Source organism: Anomaloglossus baeobatrachus, chromosome 11 (genome assembly GCF_048569485.1).
Source record: "Anomaloglossus baeobatrachus isolate aAnoBae1 chromosome 11, aAnoBae1.hap1, whole genome shotgun sequence".
Taxonomy (NCBI): Eukaryota; Metazoa; Chordata; class Amphibia; order Anura; family Aromobatidae; genus Anomaloglossus; species Anomaloglossus baeobatrachus.
The window spans coordinates 119141003-119159767 of record NC_134363.1 but is presented as its reverse complement, the minus strand read 5'-3'; the positions used below and the strand labels follow the sequence as shown (position 1 = coordinate 119159767).

The 18765-nt window shown below is 46.9% G+C and overlaps 1 protein-coding gene across 4 annotated transcripts in view; it reads right to left on the bottom strand.

Moving 5' to 3' along the window:
• Positions 1-18765, bottom strand: part of GRIK4 (glutamate ionotropic receptor kainate type subunit 4) — a 564520-nt gene that overhangs the window by 229431 nt on the left and 316324 nt on the right. For all 4 annotated transcript variants that reach the window (XM_075328390.1, XM_075328391.1, XM_075328388.1 and 1 more), the window contains exon 5: positions 7189-7354. In XM_075328390.1, coding sequence (XP_075184505.1) covers positions 7189-7354 — 166 coding nt within the window. The remainder of the gene's footprint in view (positions 1-7188; positions 7355-18765) is intronic.

Here is an 18765-nt window from a genome sequence, read left to right as displayed (position 1 = left end):
TGCTCTAAAATCAACGAGACATATGACACAAAATAATTAATAAATAACATTTCCCACATGTCTACTTTACATCAGAACAATTTTTGAAAAAAAAATAAATAAATTAAGGACGTTATAGGGGTTCAAAGTTTATGAGCAATTTCTCATTTTTACAACAAAATTTACAAAGCCACTTTTTTTAGGGACCACATCACATTTTAAGCGATTTTGAAAGGTCTACATGACACAGAACACCCAAAAGTGACACCATTCCAAAAACGGCACCCCTCAGGCTACTCAAAACCACATTCAAGAAGGTTATTAACCCTTCTGGTGCTTCACAGTAACTAAAGCAATGTGGAAGGAAAAAATGAACATTTTACTTTTTGCAACAAAAATGTTAATTTAGCCTCAAATATTGCATTTCACAAGGGTAGCAGGATTAAATGAACCCCCAAAATTTGTTGGGCAATTTTTTCTGAGCACGCAGATACCTCATATGTGGCGAAAAACCACTGTTTGGGCGCACCGCAGGACTCGGAAGGGAAGGAGCGTCATTTGACTTTTTGAACAGAAAATTAGCTGGAATCGTTAGCCGCACCATGTTGCGTTTGGAGAGCCCCTGAGGTGCCGAAACAGTGGAGCTCCCCCATATGTGACCCCATTTTGGAAACTAGACCCCTCATGAAATTTATCTAGATGTTTATTGAGCACTTTGATCCTCTGGGGGCTTCACAAAAGTTAATAGAGTTGAGCCGTGAAAATATAAAAAAATTTTTTACCACAAAATTGTTACTTCAACCAGGTAGCTTTTTGTTTTCACAAGGGTATCAGGAAAAATTGCACCATAAAATGTATGGTGCAATTTCTCCTGAGTACACAGATACCTCATATGTGGTGGAAATCAAATGTTTGGGCACACAGCAGGGCTTGGAATGCAAGGAGCGTCATTTGACTTTTCAAACGCAAAATTGTCTGGGATAATTAGCGTATTCCATGTTGTGTTTGGAGACCCCCTGAGGTGCCGAAACAGTGGAGCTCCCCCACATGTGACCCCATTTTGGAAACTAGACCCCTCATGGAATTTATCTAGATGTTTATTGAGCACTTTGATCCTCTGGGGGCTTCACAAAAGTTAATAGAGTTGAGCCGTGAAAATAAAAAAATTTTTTTTTACCACAAAATTGTTACTTCAACCAGGTAGCTTTTTTTTTCACAACGGTATCAGGAAAAATTGCACCATAAAATGTATGGTGCAATTTCTCCTGAGTACACAGATATATGTGGTGGAAATCAAATGTTTGGGCACACAGCAGGGCTCGGAATGCAAGGAGCGTCATTTGACTTTTCAAACGCAAAATTGTCTGGGATAATTAGCGTATTCCATGCTGTGTTTGGAGACCCCCTGAGGTGCCGAAACAGTGGAGCTCCCCCACATGTGACCCCATTTTGGAAACTAGACCCCCCATGGCATAGAAAAATAAAACAGGGCGCACGCACGAATGTTCTGCAAAAAAGGGGGGGGGGACTAGGTGGGATGGAAAAAAGTCCTGTCCAAAGTCGAGTACGACTGCAGGACGCTTGCTGATCAGGTACCTAATTGTTCAAGTTTTTTTTTTTTTATTTGGGGTGCACAAAAAAAGCAAAAACTAGAGCAACAATTACGTACCTGATCAGCCAATCACGTAGCTGATCAGCACTTGGCGGCAAGCGAGGGGGGGAGAGGGAGTGGGAGATGCGATTGGGGATAGTTAGAAAAGAGCCACGAACAATACTTACAGGATGGATCAGAACAGCGGCAGATGGGGGGCGGCAGATGGGGGGGCAGCGGCATATAAAGGGAGCATCTGTGATTGTGAGACAGAGGCGGCTGGGATAGGGTGGAGGCGGCTGGGATAGGGTGGGGGCGGATGGGAGAGGGCGCAGTGGATGCAGGAGCGGCAGAGGATGGGGTGAAGGAGGGATGGGGGATGGGGAGTGGGAGGTGAGATTGGGGATAGTTACCTTACAGGATGGATCTAGGCAGCAGGATCACAGGAGATGAAAGAGGCAGCAGATTGGGGAGGGTGAGAGGTGGGAGAGGGAGCACAGCGCAGATCACGGGGGAGACAGGTGAGCAGAGCACAGATCACGGGGGTGAGAGATGAGGGAGCACAGATCACGGGGGTGAGAGGTGAGGGAGCACAGATCACGGGGGTGAGAGGTGAGGGAGCACAGATCACGGGGGTGAGAGGTGAGGGAGCACAGATCATGGGGGTGAGAGGTGGCGGGAGAGCGGACAGCAGATCACGGGGGTGACAGGGGAGGGAGCACAGATCACGGGGGTGACAGGGGAGGGAGCACAGATCACGGGGGTGAGAGGTGGTGGGAGAGCGGACAGCTGATCATGGGGGTGACAGGGGAGGGAGCACAGATCACGGGGGTGAGAGGTGGCGGGAGAGCGGACAGCAGATCACGGGGGTGACAGGGGAGGGAGCACAGATCACGGGGGTGACAGGGGAGGGAGCACAGATCACGGGGGTGACAGGGGAGGGAGAACAGATCACGGGGGTGACAGGGGAGGGAGCACACATCACGGGGGTGACAGGGGAGGGAGCACACATCACGGGGGTGACAGGGAAGGGAGCACACATCACGGGGGTGACAGGGGAGGGAGCACACATCACGGGGGTGACAGGGGAGGGAGCACACATCACGGGGGTGACAGGGAAGGGAGCACACATCACGGGGGTGACAGGGGAGGGGGCGGGTAGCCGATCACGGGGGTGAGAGGTGGGGGGGAGTGGGCAGCACATCACGGAGGGGAGGAGGCGCCAGCCGATCACGAGGGGGAGTGGCGGGCAGCGCATAACGGAGGAGAGGGGGCATGCAGCGCATAACGGAGGAGAGGGGGAGCGCAGCGCATAATGGAGGAGAGGGGGCGCGCAGCGCATAATGGGGGAGAGGGGGCGCGCAGCCGATCACGAGGGGGAGGGGCCGGGCAACAGATCGGGGAGAGCGGTGACACTGTGGCAGACGGAGGAGGGCAGCGGCGGATCGGGAGGGGTGGGGGTGCGGGCAGCAGATCACGAGGGGTGAGGGTGCGGGCAGCAGATCGGGGAGACAGGTGGCAGATCGCGGAGGGCAGCGGCGGATCGGGAGGTGTGGGGGTGGGGGTGCGGGCAGCAGATCACGAGGGGTGGGGGTGCGGGCAGCAGATCGGGGAGACAGGTGGCAGATCGCGGAGGACAGCGGCGGATCGGGAGGTGTGGGGGTGCGGGCAGCAGATACGAGGGGTGGGGGTACGGGCAGCAGATCGGGAGACAGGTGGCAGATCGCGGAGGGCAGCGGCGGCGGATCGGGAGGTGTGGGGGTGAGGGTGCGGGCAGCAGATACGAGGGGTGGGGGTGCGGGCAGCAGATCGGGAGACAGGTGGCAGATCGCGGAGGACATCGGCGGATCGGGAGGTGTGGGGGTGAGGGTGCGGGCAGCAGATCGGGAGACAGGTGGCAGATCGCGGAGGGCAGCGGCGGCGGATCTGGAGGTGTGGGGGTGAGGGTGCGGGCAGCAGATACGAGGGGTGGGGGTGCGGGCAGCAGATCGGGAGACAGGTGGTAGATCGCGGAGGGCAGCGGCGGCGGCGGATCGGGAGGTGTGAGGGTGCGGGCAGCAGATCGGGAGACAGGTGGCAGATCACAGAGGGTAGCGGCGACGGCGGATCGGGAGGTGTGGGGGTGAGGGTGTGGGTAACAGATACGAGGGGTGGGGGTGAGGGCAGCAGATCGGGAGACAGGTAGCAGATCGCGGAGGGCAGCGGCGGCGGCAGATCGGGAGGTGTGAGGGTGTGGGCAGCAGATCGGGAGACAGGTGGCAGATCGCGGAGGGCAGCGGCGGCGACGGATCGGGAGGTGTGGGGGTGAGGGTGCGGGCAGCAGATACGAGGGGTGGGGGTGCGGGCAGCAGATCGGGGAGACAGGTGGCAGATCGCGGAGGGCAGCGGCGGCGGATCGGGAGGCTTTTCGCCAGTTTCATACAGTGCAATGGCGGCGCAGCAACTTCCGGGTCCCATGCTCCGGTTACATAACAGCATGGGACCGGAGCTTGTCGCCCTGCCATTGCACTGTATACACTCATTGTGCTGGCGTGCTGCAGGGACGACAAGTGACGGTGACGGGGGCGGTCACCGGCAACAGGTCCATGGCGATTGGAGAGATCGGTCACAAGGCCGATCTCTCCAATCAGAGCTGCTGGAACTGGGGGAGGGTGATCCAGTGAGGTCACCCAGCTCCAGCCAATGGCCAGTGCTACAGCTGCACTGGTCAGGGCTGGATTTCAATGTTTCAGTCATTTTAAATGGCTGAAAGACTACTACTACTCCAGCAGGATACAGCTAAACCCCCACTAGGTGGAGGCAACACAGGTGCAGGTGGAGCCATTCACACGCACTTCCAAATATGGAGGAGGTGATGGCTGGATGGTAAAACTGCACACTGGTGGCTTGCATAGAGCACTGTTCACACTAGCAGACGCACAGTCACAAACCCGCAGCCTATTAGGTGACGCCCATACTATTAGATCAGGCGGGCTGCCAAGCCGTACCCCCACTGCGCGCTACGTAGGGACAGAAACTCCGATAGCAAGGCCTAACAAAAAGGGGCCTGGCTGTATCCTGTACAAAAAAGTTTTTGAGGTTTTTTGTTAGCGTTATGGCCATAAGACGTAAGCCTACAACCCTCGTCACGGGAACCTCATGCTTGTAGGTCCCTACACTACATATAATATAAAAAAGCAAAAAAGAAAATATCATTACTTACAGCAAGATGGAATTGCAGCTGTATATTGCTCAGGCCAAAAGACTACTACTACTCCAGCAGGATACAGCTAAACCCCCACTAGGTGGAGGCAACACAGGTGCAGGTGGAGCCATTCACACGCACTTCCAAATATGGAGGAGGTGATGGCTGGATGGTAAAACTGCACACTGGTGGCTTGCATAGAGCACTGTTCACACTAGCAGACGCACAGTCACAAACCCGCAGCCTATTAGGTGACGCCCATACTATTAGATCAGGCGGGCTGCCAAGCCGTACCCCCACTGCGCGCTACGTAGGGACAGAAACTCCGATAGCAAGGCCTAACAAAAAGGGGCCTGGCTGTATCCTGTACAAGAATGTTTTTGAGGTTTTTTGTTAGCGTTATGGCCATAAGACGTAAGCCTACAACCCTCGCCCCTTTTTGTTAGGCCTTGCTATCGGAGTTTCTGTCCCTACGTAGCGCGCAGTGGGGGTATGGCTTGGCAGCCCGCCTGATCTAATAGTATGGGCGTCACCTAATAGGCTGCGGGTTTGTGACTGTGCGTCTGCTAGTGTGAACAGTGCTCTATGCAAGCCACCAGTGTGCAGTTTTACCATCCAGCCATCACCTCCTCCATATTTGGAAGTGCGTGTGAATGGCTCCACCTGCACCTGTGTTGCCTCCACCTAGTGGGGGTTTAGCTGTATCCTGCTGGAGTAGTAGTAGTCTTTTGGCCTGAGCAATATACAGCTGCAATTCCATCTTGCTGTAAGTAATGATATTTTCTTTTTTGCTTTTTTACATTTTAAATGGCTGGAACATTACATTGGCTGTGATTGGTTGAGCGGCGTTCGTCTGCCAATCACAGCCTCCGTAGGTCCGGGGAGGAGGCACCACCCCTCCTGAGGTCAGGTACAGGTCCCCTCCTCCCCGAATCTGTGGTTTATGCTAACTTTTCGCAGTCACCGGAGGCTCCGGTGTCGCGATTACGCCATGACGGAAAGATCCGTCCTTGGTCGTTAAGGCCCAGGGCACCATGACGGATCTTTCCGTCCATGGTCGTGAAGGGGTTAAAGGGGTATTCTCATCTCCAAGATCCTATCTCAATATGTAGTAGGTGTAATACACAGGAAAGATGACAGGGAGGAGTGGGGGGAGTGCTGAGTGGGTGTGAGATACAGGCCACTGCAAAGAATCATGGGAGTTGTAGGAACTGAACCCAGGAAGTCAGGAGAGAGATTAACCCCATCAGAGCTGGAGCCAGCAATGAGGATGTGCTGCTAGAGCATGATAAAAGGTAATATTGCTGAAATAACATAATAGATGTGTAGAGAGGCACATATTAGCAAGATTTAGGAGAAAAAAAAAATCAGTTTTGGTAAATGGGCAACTTCTTTAATTAAATAGTTGCTAATGATCATAACCATGGATACCTAAGCTACAGTAATGCCCTGCACATGATGTAAGAGACATGGCTAATGAAAAGAACTATACTATATTTCTAATTGTAGGTATTTACTAATATTATCATTATTACACCTACTACATATTGGGATAGGATCTTGGAGATGGAAATGTAGCCCTTTAAGTGTTCCTTATTTTATTATTTTGCAGCATTCTGGATATGTTTTTATTATTATTTTTTTTTAATAGCTGGCCAATCTCTTTAACAAATCTTGTATTAAATGTGAACCTTTCATATAATAAATACACCAATGAATGTTATTTAGGAGAATAAAGCAAACTGAATCCATTCACAAGCTTCAAACGATAATCAATCCTGATTAATGAAAGGCCTATTACACAGCGGGATTATTGATCTAGCACAAATTACAGTTACAATCGTAGTGATAATTATAGAAATGAGATAACAATCTTGGTAAATTGAACCTGCGTCCATAAGCATTTCCACAACAACCAGGTCACTCATTTTAATAGCACGAGACATGTAGCCATGTACGTCGGTAAGGAAATCCCTGGCATCACTTGTTGGTTATCTCTCAGCATATACACACTTCAGGGAGGTCGTTGGCAGCAGTGTTGGACAGGGGTCCCAAGTGCCCACCAGTAACATTGTTTTTGGTATTTTCAGCTACAAACAAATATTATAGGATGGAGGATGCTATGAGAATTGCTGCTGCACTTTTATGCAATTTCATCCATTTGCTTCCATAAAATAATAAAATGAGTAGTTTGTTAAATAAATGAAATGCTGCCTTTGCATATAGTACAGAGAGGCCCCCCGGGGAATTCTCCTGCTTCGCGGTGGGCCAGTCCGACCCTGATCAGCAGAATTTCTGGATGTTATTTTCAGCATATTGCATAAATACATTTCACAATACTTCAAACTAGAACAACTCAGTCTGTTTTTTAAGGTTAAATGGGGACAAGTAAATTGAGACAGCTGGTAAATTGATTATAGTGGCAGGTACTTACACTCCGCTTTGGCGCAGATAAGACAGGCAGTGGTGCTGTTGAAGAAATTAAGCAGAGCTGCAATCGCTGCACTGATGTCTGTGTTGCTGGGATGAAGGTTCAAAGTGGTGAATCTCTGAAACTGAAACCTTAAAAATTCCTCAGGTGATACTTTTATGTGAGGTACCTGTTGGAAAAATATGAAAACTGTTAGCACTAAAGAAATAGAGAATAGAAGACAGATTGGAGATGAGTGGAAGATGTCAGAAGCTGTAACTCGAAGGAAAAGAAGGAAAAATCTTAAACGAGTAAGAGATTTGGGGGATCATAAAGTTCTTCTCCAGAATATTATATTCCAAAGCTCTATTCTACATGCAGAAACAATCTTGCTATGGCATATGTTACAGCTAATGGGCTAAATTTACAGAAGTCAGAACCAGATGTTTTTATACCACTGCCCTATATATTTATATTATGCATCTTACCGAATTAGCTGCCATTGTATGGCTATTTGTAAGGAGCTATAATTAAACACCAATGGAGGTATGTTGGGCCCATTCGCCTCTCATATGGAATATGCAGAATTTGTGAGTAGAATTTTAAAAGAAATAAAATGGTGCCATTTTCTATTGCTTGCTATATTATGGAGATATTCATCCCTGAAAGCAATGGTCAAACTTGGCATACAAAAGAGTGCCCTAAAACGCCATGCAGAATCCTTGCAACAGTTGCTTGCACATAGCCTTGCAGTGTAAATGAAGCCTACAGATGTGCTAATGCCTAATGTCTAATTTTGAACCATATACACAAGGAAAACGTTCAACGTTAAGGTAAATTTATCCAAAGAACCTCTTCTTTTAGTTTATGCCAAAAGTATGGGGGCCAGTTGATTTCTAATGGTGACCCTATAGAGATGCTCTTGTTTTTTGTTTTGTCTATGTGGATTGGTGGTGTACTGGTATTCACATAGTAAGATAGGAATAGGTTTTAGGTACTCATTAGGGAGAGTCGAGGATGAGCGGAGGCATTATTTGAGCTAATTAGGGTGCCAACCTCCACGGCCAGGTATGGCGATCTATTAGGGGCAGCAGCAGGGTAATTTAGGCCCAATATTGATCTGTTCCTGCAGCTCTGCATACCTATCCTGTCCTCCCAGTCTGTTCATATTGTGTGGTACCATTCTAGGGAGAGTTTTATGTAATAATATGCACAAAAATGTAAATGCACACAAATGCAATAAAATGAACAAATCAATCAAAAATGTATTAAAAGTGGTGTATATAAGCATGTTATTGATCAGGGATTGGGGCTTGTACTTGACAAAGGACAGTATGGGTAAATATGTCATTACTATATATATACAGTATATATATATATATATATATATATACACATGATGCTGATAACTGTCCCTAAAAAGACCCTAAGGAAGACCATTACCTGGCTGCAGATGTTGGAACTCTAAAAAACAACGATAATGGCGCTGAACCTTAAAGTTCGAGTCTACTAGGGGCATATGACATACTGATATACACCATTTTTGATCAATTTGTTCACATTTTTTTATTTTGTTGATATTTTATGGCATATCTAATAAATTTCATAAGTTTTATAAAATCCAAAAAGAAAGAACAAATCCAGCGAATTTGCAATATATTTCTGTTGAAACACGTTGGATCAAACCTCTTGTTATATTCTGTGGCTGCCATTACCGTTTGTGGATTTTTTGAAAGGGGAATAAAGAATACCTTCTATTCAGTCCCGCCTGCGATTTGCTGGATTTGTTCTTTCTTTTTGGATCCCTGGACCAGGGATTTCTGTGCGGAACACGTGGCACACTCCAGACTGGGACTACGGTGAGCTGGCTTGTTGTCTCTATACATACGTTTTAAGAGGGATTTTTTCTAGTTACCCTTATTTGGATTTAGCTATTTGAACATATTTTTATGAGATTTTTGAAGCTTCTTGAAAAGTTAGAAGTTTACAGCGTAGTTGCTAGATGGTCATACTACTTAGAAAACTGAGACAAAGTTTTAATCTGCCTCCTACCCCTCACCTCCTCTCCTAAATGACAACTGTACCATCCATCCTGAAGACTACTACAGTCATCACTCAGTATTCAGTGCAGCGTCTAGGACAATTCACAATAATGAAATGTCCGGTATACTCTCTGCATAACAAATTTAATTAAAACCTCTTTGTCATTCAGTTGGTATAACAATCCATCTGGTTTCATTTTATTACTATGTTCTGATTCTGAATAAGAGCTCATTCAGACATCAGTTTTTCTCGTATGAGTTCTAGCCGTGGTTTTCAGAGAAAATGTGTACCAATTTTAGTCTATGGGGCTGTTCACATGCCCATGTATTCTAGAGGACCGAGTGGTCTGCACAAAATCACAGAGAAATATCAGATATTTATTGGTGTCTTGCGTCAAATTCGCCTATGGGTCCATGAAGAAACTGGTCAGCATTCGGATGTTGTCTGTTTTCCCCAAATGTTTATGTAGTAGGTGGGCAGTGCCCCATTATATAAATATGCTGTGTCTTGTGTATACATACTGTTGAGTAATATAAATCCATGTGTTAGTTTTTAAGTTGTTTTTGGAGAAGAACAGGTATTATATTTAGTAGAGTTAGAACAGTATACTAGGTTAAGGAATGCTACCATTTAGCGGTTAGGTTAAATCAGCGGTAGACTGAGTTTTAAATAAGATAAGGTTAAGGTAGAAAAAGGGCAAAGTGACAGGAGGCAGGGAGGATGGCTAGGCGAGGGAGCTCAAGAGGAACGAGAGTTGAGAAGTAGGTGCAAGAGTGACCGGATGTGGCCTCGGTACTAGGGCGAGTCAGGGAGCCATGAGGTATCCTTTGCAGCTTCACAGCGTATGATTCACCCCAGGAGGCCTAGAGCATCGTCCAGCTTGAAAAGCTGCCAGGCCCAGAAGTGAAGGTGCAAGGAATAAGAGGGAAAGAGACACATACCCCGGAGTATTGAGGATAAGGTCCAATATCACAGGGGTCAGAATGAAGAATAGTTCCCCACAGAGAGAGAAAGGAAAGCCATGTCTGTCATAACGGTGTGAAGAATAACATAAACAAGACTGTTTGGGCAAGAGAAGTCTGGTGTTGCGGCTCATATTATCCATCTGTGTTGATGACTGACAGCTGGGGTGATCGACACTGGCCCGAAGCAGCAAGTAAGTGTCATGCACCCCGTCCGAAGACACTACCGCACACAGAACCTGCAAAGGGTAAGGGGGCAAAGGGGATCAGCATCCGTACGGCCCGGGACCACCACCCTTTATTTATTATAAAAAGCTTCAGAAACATCCATTGGATTTATTTTTTAATTTGAGAAAAAGTGTTTAGACTCTGATCAAACACAGATAGTGAAAACTGGCACTGACCAAACTCTGATGACCAAAAACACTGATGAGTTTTTAGAATAAACACTGATGTTTGAATGAGTGAATGAGCCCGATGGATGCATTTCTGCATGTGTATTTAGGTCACAATTCCTGATCCACCCACAGGCCTGATTTCCAGAAATACTGTAACAGCGTCCCTATGATTCTGTCAGCTCAGGTGATCTGATCTGCAATCAAGCTGGGTTTTGCAACTCTAATGATGGATGTGCCCACATTACTTTTCTGTGAAAGTGGCTTTACTTTCCTTTTGTACTAATGTTCCTTTCTTTGGAAAACGTGATCAGGCATTCATGAGAGCCAGCATGCTCCTGAACTGATTATACTGTAGTAATGACAGAAGAAATGTCTTTTTATATTGCGACTAAAGTTCTGCAAAAGTAATTCTCACATTGTACATTTATTCTGTCTTGTTAAGTAAATGTAAGAGGGGTATTTCTGCGCTGGATCTTCTGATCGTTTGATCTGACGTGAGCTGAGTGAACCTTTTTTTGGCAGCTGTCATCCCTGCGATTATTAATCTATATATAGACAGCCACACAAGCCTTTTGCTTCATTTTTTATTCTGCGTATGTTCTCAAACCATGAATTTGCCAGAGTTAGAACAAAATAATGAAATAAACATAGTCCCAACAATCTACTGTCAGTCTGTTCCCAGACATCATATTTCCTGATAAAAGCTGTATCAATCTATTTAGCTACTTCAATCAGAGATAAAGGACTTCTTGACCAGCGGGTGCAGAGGTAACAGCCGTACCTGGGTTCTAGTGTGTAAAGAGGAGCTTGGGCTCTGGTGTGTAAAGAGGGGCTTGGGCTCTGGTGTGTAAAGAGGGGCTTGGGCTCTGGTGTGTAAAGAGGGGCTTGGGCTCTGGTGGGTAAGGAGGAGCTTGGGCTCTGGTGGGTAAAGAGGAGCTTGGGCTCTGGTGGGTAAAGAGGAGCTTGGGCTCTGGTGGGTAAAGAGGAGTTTGGGCTCCGGTGGGTAAAGAGGAGTTTGGGCTCCGGTGGTTAAAGAGGAGCTTGGGCTCCGGTGTGTAAAGAGGAGCTTGGGCTCCGGTGTGTAAAGAGGAGCTTGGGCTCTGGTGTGTAAAGAGGAGCTTGGGCTCCGGTGTGTAAAGAGGAGCTTGGGCTCCGGTGTGTAAATAGGAGCTGGGGCTCCGGTGTGTAAAGAGGAGCTTGGGCTCCGGTGTGTAAAGAGGAGCTTGGGCTCCGGTGTGTAAAGAGGAGCTTGGGATCCGGTGTGTAAAGAGGAGCTTGGGATCTGGTGTATAAAGAGGAGCTTCGGATCTGGTGTGTAAACAGGAGCTTGGGCTCTGGTGTGTAAACAGGAGATTGGGCTCTGGTGTGTAAACAGGAGATTGGGATCTGATGTGTAAACAGGAGCTTGGGCTCTGATGTGTAAAGAGGAGCTTGGGCTCTGGTGTGTAAACAGGAGCTTGGGCTCTGGTGTGTAAACAGGAGCTTGGGCTCTGGTGTGTAAATAAGAGCTTGGGCTCTGGTGTGTAAATAGGAGCTTGGGCTCTGGTGTGTAAACAGGAGCTTGGGCTCTGGTGTGTAAATATGAGTTTGGGCTCTGGTGTGTAAACAGGAGCTTGGGCTCTGGTGTGTAAAGAGGTGCTTGGACTATGGTGTGTAAACAGGAGTTTGGGCTATGGTGTGTAAACAGGAGTTGGGCTCTGGAGTGTAAACAGGAGCTTGGGCTCTGGTGTGTAAACAGGAGCTTGAGCTCAGGTGTGTAAACAGGAGCTTGGGCTCTGGTGTGTAAACAGAAGTTTGGGCTCTGGTTTGTAAACAGGAGCTTGGGCTCTGGTGGGTAAACAGGAGCTTGTGCTCTGGTGTGTAAAGAGGACCTTGGGAAATGGTGTGTAACGAGGACCTTGGGCTCTGGTTTGTAAAGAGGACCTTGGGCTCTGGTGTGTAAATATGAGTTTGGGCTCTGGTGTGTAAACAGGAGCTTGGGCTCTGGTGTGTAAACAGGAGCTTGGGCTCTGGTGGGTAAAGAGGAGCTTGGGCTCTGGTGGGTAAAGAGGAGTTTGGGCTCCGGTGGGTAAAGAGGAGTTTGGGCTCCGGTGGTTAAAGAGGAGCTTGGGCTCCGGTGTGTAAAGAGGAGCTTGGGCTCCGGTGTGTAAAGAGGAGCTTGGGCTCTGGTGTGTAAAGAGGAGCTTGGGCTCCGGTGTGTAAAGAGGAGCTTGGGCTCCGGTGTGTAAATAGGAGCTGGGGCTCCGGTGTGTAAAGAGGAGCTTGGGCTCCGGTGTGTAAAGAGGAGCTTGGGCTCCGGTGTGTAAAGAGGAGCTTGGGATCCGGTGTGTAAAGAGGAGCTTGGGATCTGGTGTATAAAGAGGAGCTTCGGATCTGGTGTGTAAACAGGAGCTTGGGCTCTGGTGTGTAAACAGGAGATTGGGCTCTGGTGTGTAAACAGGAGATTGGGATCTGATGTGTAAACAGGAGCTTGGGCTCTGATGTGTAAAGAGGAGCTTGGGCTCTGGTGTGTAAACAGGAGCTTGGGCTCTGGTGTGTAAACAGGAGCTTGGGCTCTGGTGTGTAAATAAGAGCTTGGGCTCTGGTGTGTAAATAGGAGCTTGGGCTCTGGTGTGTAAACAGGAGCTTGGGCTCTGGTGTGTAAATATGAGTTTGGGCTCTGGTGTGTAAACAGGAGCTTGGGCTCTGGTGTGTAAAGAGGTGCTTGGACTATGGTGTGTAAACAGGAGTTTGGGCTATGGTGTGTAAACAGGAGTTGGGCTCTGGAGTGTAAACAGGAGCTTGGGCTCTGGTGTGTAAACAGGAGCTTGAGCTCAGGTGTGTAAACAGGAGCTTGGGCTCTGGTGTGTAAACAGAAGTTTGGGCTCTGGTTTGTAAACAGGAGCTTGGGCTCTGGTGGGTAAACAGGAGCTTGTGCTCTGGTGTGTAAAGAGGACCTTGGGAAATGGTGTGTAACGAGGACCTTGGGCTCTGGTTTGTAAAGAGGACCTTGGGCTCTGGTGTGTAAATATGAGTTTGGGCTCTGGTGTGTAAACAGGAGCTTGGGCTCTGGTGTGTAAACAGGAGCTTGGGCTCTGGTGTGTAAAGAGGAGCTTGGGCTCTGGAGTGTAAACAGGAGCTTGGGATCTGGTGTGTAAAGAGGAGCTTAGGCTCTGGTGTGTAAAGAGAAGCTTTACACAACTTATTATTTTTCCAGGTCTAAATGTCACCATTCTCGTGAGTCTGGCATAGCTGTTTTTTGTTCCTTTGCCTCTCTTATTATATGAGCTATGGCCCTCTTCTTCCATTATGTAAATCTAGTCTTGTAAGCCAGGAAGGTGCGGTCTTTAATTCTTCTCTGTGGGTGTCTTCATGAGGTCCACGTTCCTTTGGCTGTCAAGATTTGAGTTATACATGAGGAAAAGGGGGCCTTGTCTCATAAACAAAGAGGAGTCGAAACTAGAGTTGGTACCAATCAATTTGCAAGCCATGCTCTACAGGCCGCATCAGTAACCTGTGGCCATCGGCCAGCAGCACCCAGAATCACCTCCTTCCTCCAGGGCTCTTCTTTTGAATTCCTGGCCTGGCGCAATGTCACATGTGCGTCAATATTGTAACCATGATGTTGTGCTAGGCTCATTAATCAAAAGAAGAGATAGCACACAGTTCTCATGTCTCCCATCCACAGCCACAGATTAGAAATGTGGCTCATGGACCAAATCTATGTGTATCAACTCTAGCTGAAAAAGAAACCTGCTAGATTCAGGAGAAAAATAGCATTTAGGCCAGAATTACATTTTATTGGCAAATGACAAGTCTTATTGAATCCCTAAAATACTGGTACATCATATGACCCTTCCCTGACTTTGTTGCGGGCTCAGGAATTGAGCCCACATACTTGCCAGCTGATAATGGCTGTAATATTCCCCATCATCGGCGTCTAATAGCCACATGTGGAGCAGAGCTTCACCCGTAACTATTGACCTGTTAAATACTGCTGTCAATCTCTAACAGAGGCATTTATAAAGCGCTGGCTGGGAGGGCGCACCGTTCTATGCACCCATCAGTGTCCCGTGACACAAACACTAGGTGCCGATGAATTGCTATGACAGCTGAAAATCTATCTGTAATGATGCTAGCACTGTGAATGCTAGCCTCTGTGTTGATTTTTTTTGTATATATAGAAACACCATAGTATTGCTGTATATAATACAAGAGCGAATGGATGATCACAGGTTCAAGTTCCCTAAGAGACTAAAAAACTACAGTAAAAAGTAAATAAATAAAAAATAAATATATGGATATATATATATATATATATATATATATATATATATATTTTAAATTGTGAAAAGTTTATTCAGAGGGTCATTTATTATTCAACCCCTCAAACCACAAGAATTCTGTTTGGTTCCCCTAAAGTATTAAGAAGTATTTCAGGCACAAAGAACAATGAGCTTCACATGTTTGGATTAATTATCTCTTTTTCCAGCCTTTTCTGACTAATTAAGACCCTCCCCAAACTTGTGAACAGCACTCATACTTTGTCAACATGGGAAAGACAAAGGAGCATTCCAAGGCCATCCAAAACAAGATCGTGGAGGGTCACAAGGCTGGCAAGGGGTACAAAACTCTTTCCAAGGAGTTGGGCCTACCTGTCTCCACTGTTGGGAGCATCATCCGGAAGTGGAAGGCTTATGGAACTACTGTTAGCCTTCCACGGCCTGGACAGCCTTTGAAAGTTTCCACCCGTGCCGAGGCCAGGCTTGTCTGAAGAGTCAAGGCTAACCCAAGGACAACAAGGAAGGAGCTCCGGGAAGATCTCATGGCAGTGGGGACATTGGTTTCAGTCAATACCATAAGTAACGTACTCCACCGCAATGGTCTCCGTTCCAGACGAGCCCGTAAGGTACCTTTACTTTCAAAGCGTCATGTCAAGGCTCGTCTACAGTTTGCTCATGATCACTTGGAGGACTCTGAGACAGACTGGTTCAAGGTTCTCTGGTCTGATGAGACCAAGATCGAGATCTTTGGTGCCAACCACACACGTGACGTTTGGAGACTGGATGGCACTGCATACGACCCCAAGAATACCATCCCTACAGTCAAGCATGGTGGTGGCAGCATCATGCTGTGGGGCTGTTTCTCAGCCAAGGGGCTTGGCCATCTGGTCCGCATCCATGGGAAGATCGATAGCACGGCCTACCTGGAGATTTTGGCCAAGAACCTCCGCTCCTCCATCAAGGATCTTAAGATGGGTCGTCATTTCTTCTTCCAACAAGACACCGACCCAAAGCACACAGCCAAGAAAACCAAGGCCTGGTTCAAGAGGGAAAAAATCAAGGTGTTGCAGTGGCCTAGTCAGTCTCCTGACCTTAACCCAATTGAAAACTTGTGGAAGGAGCTCAAGATTAAAGTCCACATGAGACACCCAAAGAACCTAGATAACTTGGAGAAGATCTGCATGGAGGAGTGGGCCAAGATAACTCCAGAGACCTGTGCTGGCCTGATCAGGTCTTATAAAAGACAATTAGCTGTAATTGCAAACAAGGGTTATTCCACAAAATTTTAAACCTAGGGGTTGAATAATAATTGACTCACACTTTTATGTTGAAAATTTATTAAAATTTAACTGAGCAACATAACTTGTTGGTTTGTAAGATTTATGCATCTGTTAATAAATCCTGCTCTTGTTTGAAGTTTGCAGGCTCTAACTTATTTGCATCTTATCAAACCTGCTAAATCTGCAGGGGGTTGAATACTACTTGTAGGCACTGTATACTGTATATATTCAATTTTATCTATTAACAATATGAATAAAAATCATGTTCATTTTGCCCCCCATTAAAAATAAAAAGTTTATTTAAAAATAAGTTTTTACTGTATAGTCAACACTCTATATAAACCACCCCCACAAAAAAAATGAGGAATTGCGCTTTTCTTGCAATTTTGTCGCACTTGATTTTTTTTTCCCACTGTCTAGTACTTCCCATGATAAAATGAATGGTGTCATTCAAAAGTACAAGTTAAAGTACAAGTTAAAAGAAAAAGGTTTTGGTACCGTGTTAGCCAGTTGAAAAATGATTGATTGCTCTCAGTGAGAGAAACAAAATTAAAATGTTGTAGTTGTGATACCTTTTAATGGCTAACTGAAATATTTTTATTTTAGTTAGCCATTAAAAGGTATCACAACTACAAAATTTTAATTTTGTTTCTCTCACTGAGAGCAATCAATCAAAAGTACAACTCGTAAAAAAAAAGTCTTCATATGGCTATGAGGACAGAAAAGAAAACAAATTTGAAGAAGGAGAGGCAAAAACAGAAAATAACCATAATAACTGATAGATCCGCTGGTCAACTGAAAATGCTGACAGGTTGACTATTCTCAAAATGAACAATGCCTGGATTGGGCCAGACTTCTCAACCACACCGGTAACAGCAGGAGAAAATAAAGCCAAATCAAATCTTCTTTTCTTTCTGGTGTATTTCCCTGCACTCCTTCCTACTTAAACAAAGCTATACAGTTCATGGTTTCTTTTTTTTCTTGTCCTCTTTCTCCACCATATCAACAGGGTCATCATGCGGCCTTCGCTCCTAATTTTTAGAGGTCCATCATGCAGCCCTCATTTGTAATTGTTAGAGGGCCATCAGGCGGCCCCCACTCATAATTGTTAGAGGACCATCAGGTGACCCTAACTCGTAATTGTTAGAGGGCCATCAGGCGGCCCCCACTCATAATTGTTAGAAGGCCATCAGGCGGCCCTCACTTATAACTATCAGAGGGCCATCATGCGGCCCTCACTTATAATTGTTAGAGGGCCATCAGGCGGCCCTCACTCATAATTGTCAGAGGACTATCATGCAGCCCTCACTTATAATTGTTAGACGGCCATCAGGTGGCCCTCACTCATAATTGTCAGAGGGCCATCATGCGGCCCTTATTCATAATTGTTAGAGGGCCATCAGGCGGCCCTCACTCATAATTGTCAGAGGGCCATCATGCGGCCCTCACTTATAATTGTTAGAGGGCCATCAGGCGGCCCTCACTCATAATTGTTAGAGGGCTAGCCTGCGGCCCTCACTTATAATTGTTAGACGGCCATCATGCGGCCCTCACTTATAATTGTTAGAGGGCCATCAGGCGGCCCTCACTCATAATTGTCAGAGGGCCATCATGCGGCCCTCACTTATAATTGTTAGAGGGCCATCAGGCGGCCCTCACTCATAATTGTTAGAGGGCTAGCCTGCGGCCCTCACTTATAATTGTTAGAGGGCCATCATGCGGCCCTCACTTATAATTGCTAGAGGGCCATCATGTGGCCCTCACTTATAATTGTCAGAGGGCCATCATGCGGCCCTCACTCATAATTGTTAGAGGGCCATCAGGCGGCTCTCACTCATAATTGTCAGAGGGCTATCCTGCGGCCCTCACTTATAATTGTTAGAGGGCCATCAGGCGGCCCTCACTCATAATTGTTAGAGGGCTATCCTGCGGCCCTCACTTATAATTGTTAGAGGACCATCATACGGCCCTAACTCGTAATTGTTAGAGGGCCATCAGGCGGCCCTCACTCATAATTGTCAGAGGGCTATCATGCGGCCCTCACTTATAATTGTTAGAGGGCCATCAGGCGGCCCTCACTCATAATTGTCAGAGGGCCATCATGCGGCCCTCATTCATAATTGTTAGAGGGCCATCAGGCGGCCCTCACTCATAATTGTCAGAGGGCCACAATGCGGCCCTCACTTATAATTGTTAGAGGGCCATCATGCGGCCCTCACTTATAATTGTTAGAGGGCCATCATACGGCCCTAACTCGTAATTGTTAGAGGGCCATCATGTGGCCCTCACTTATAATTGTTAGGGGGCCATCATGCGGCCCTCACTTATAATTGTTAGAGGGCCATAATGCAGCCCTCACTTATAATTGTCAGAGGGCCATCATGCGGCCCTCACTTATAATTGTTAGAGGGCCATCAGGCGGCCCTCACTCATAATTGTCAGAGGGCTATCATGCGGCCCTCACTTATAATTGTTAGAGGGCCATCAGGCGGCCCTCACTCATAATTGTCAGAGGGCCATCATGCGGCCCTCATTCATAATTGTTAGAGGGCCATCAGGCGGCCCTCACTCATAATTGTCAGAGGGCCACAATGCGGCCCTCACTTATAATTGTTAGAGGGCCATCATACGGCCCTAACTCGTAATTGTTAGAGGG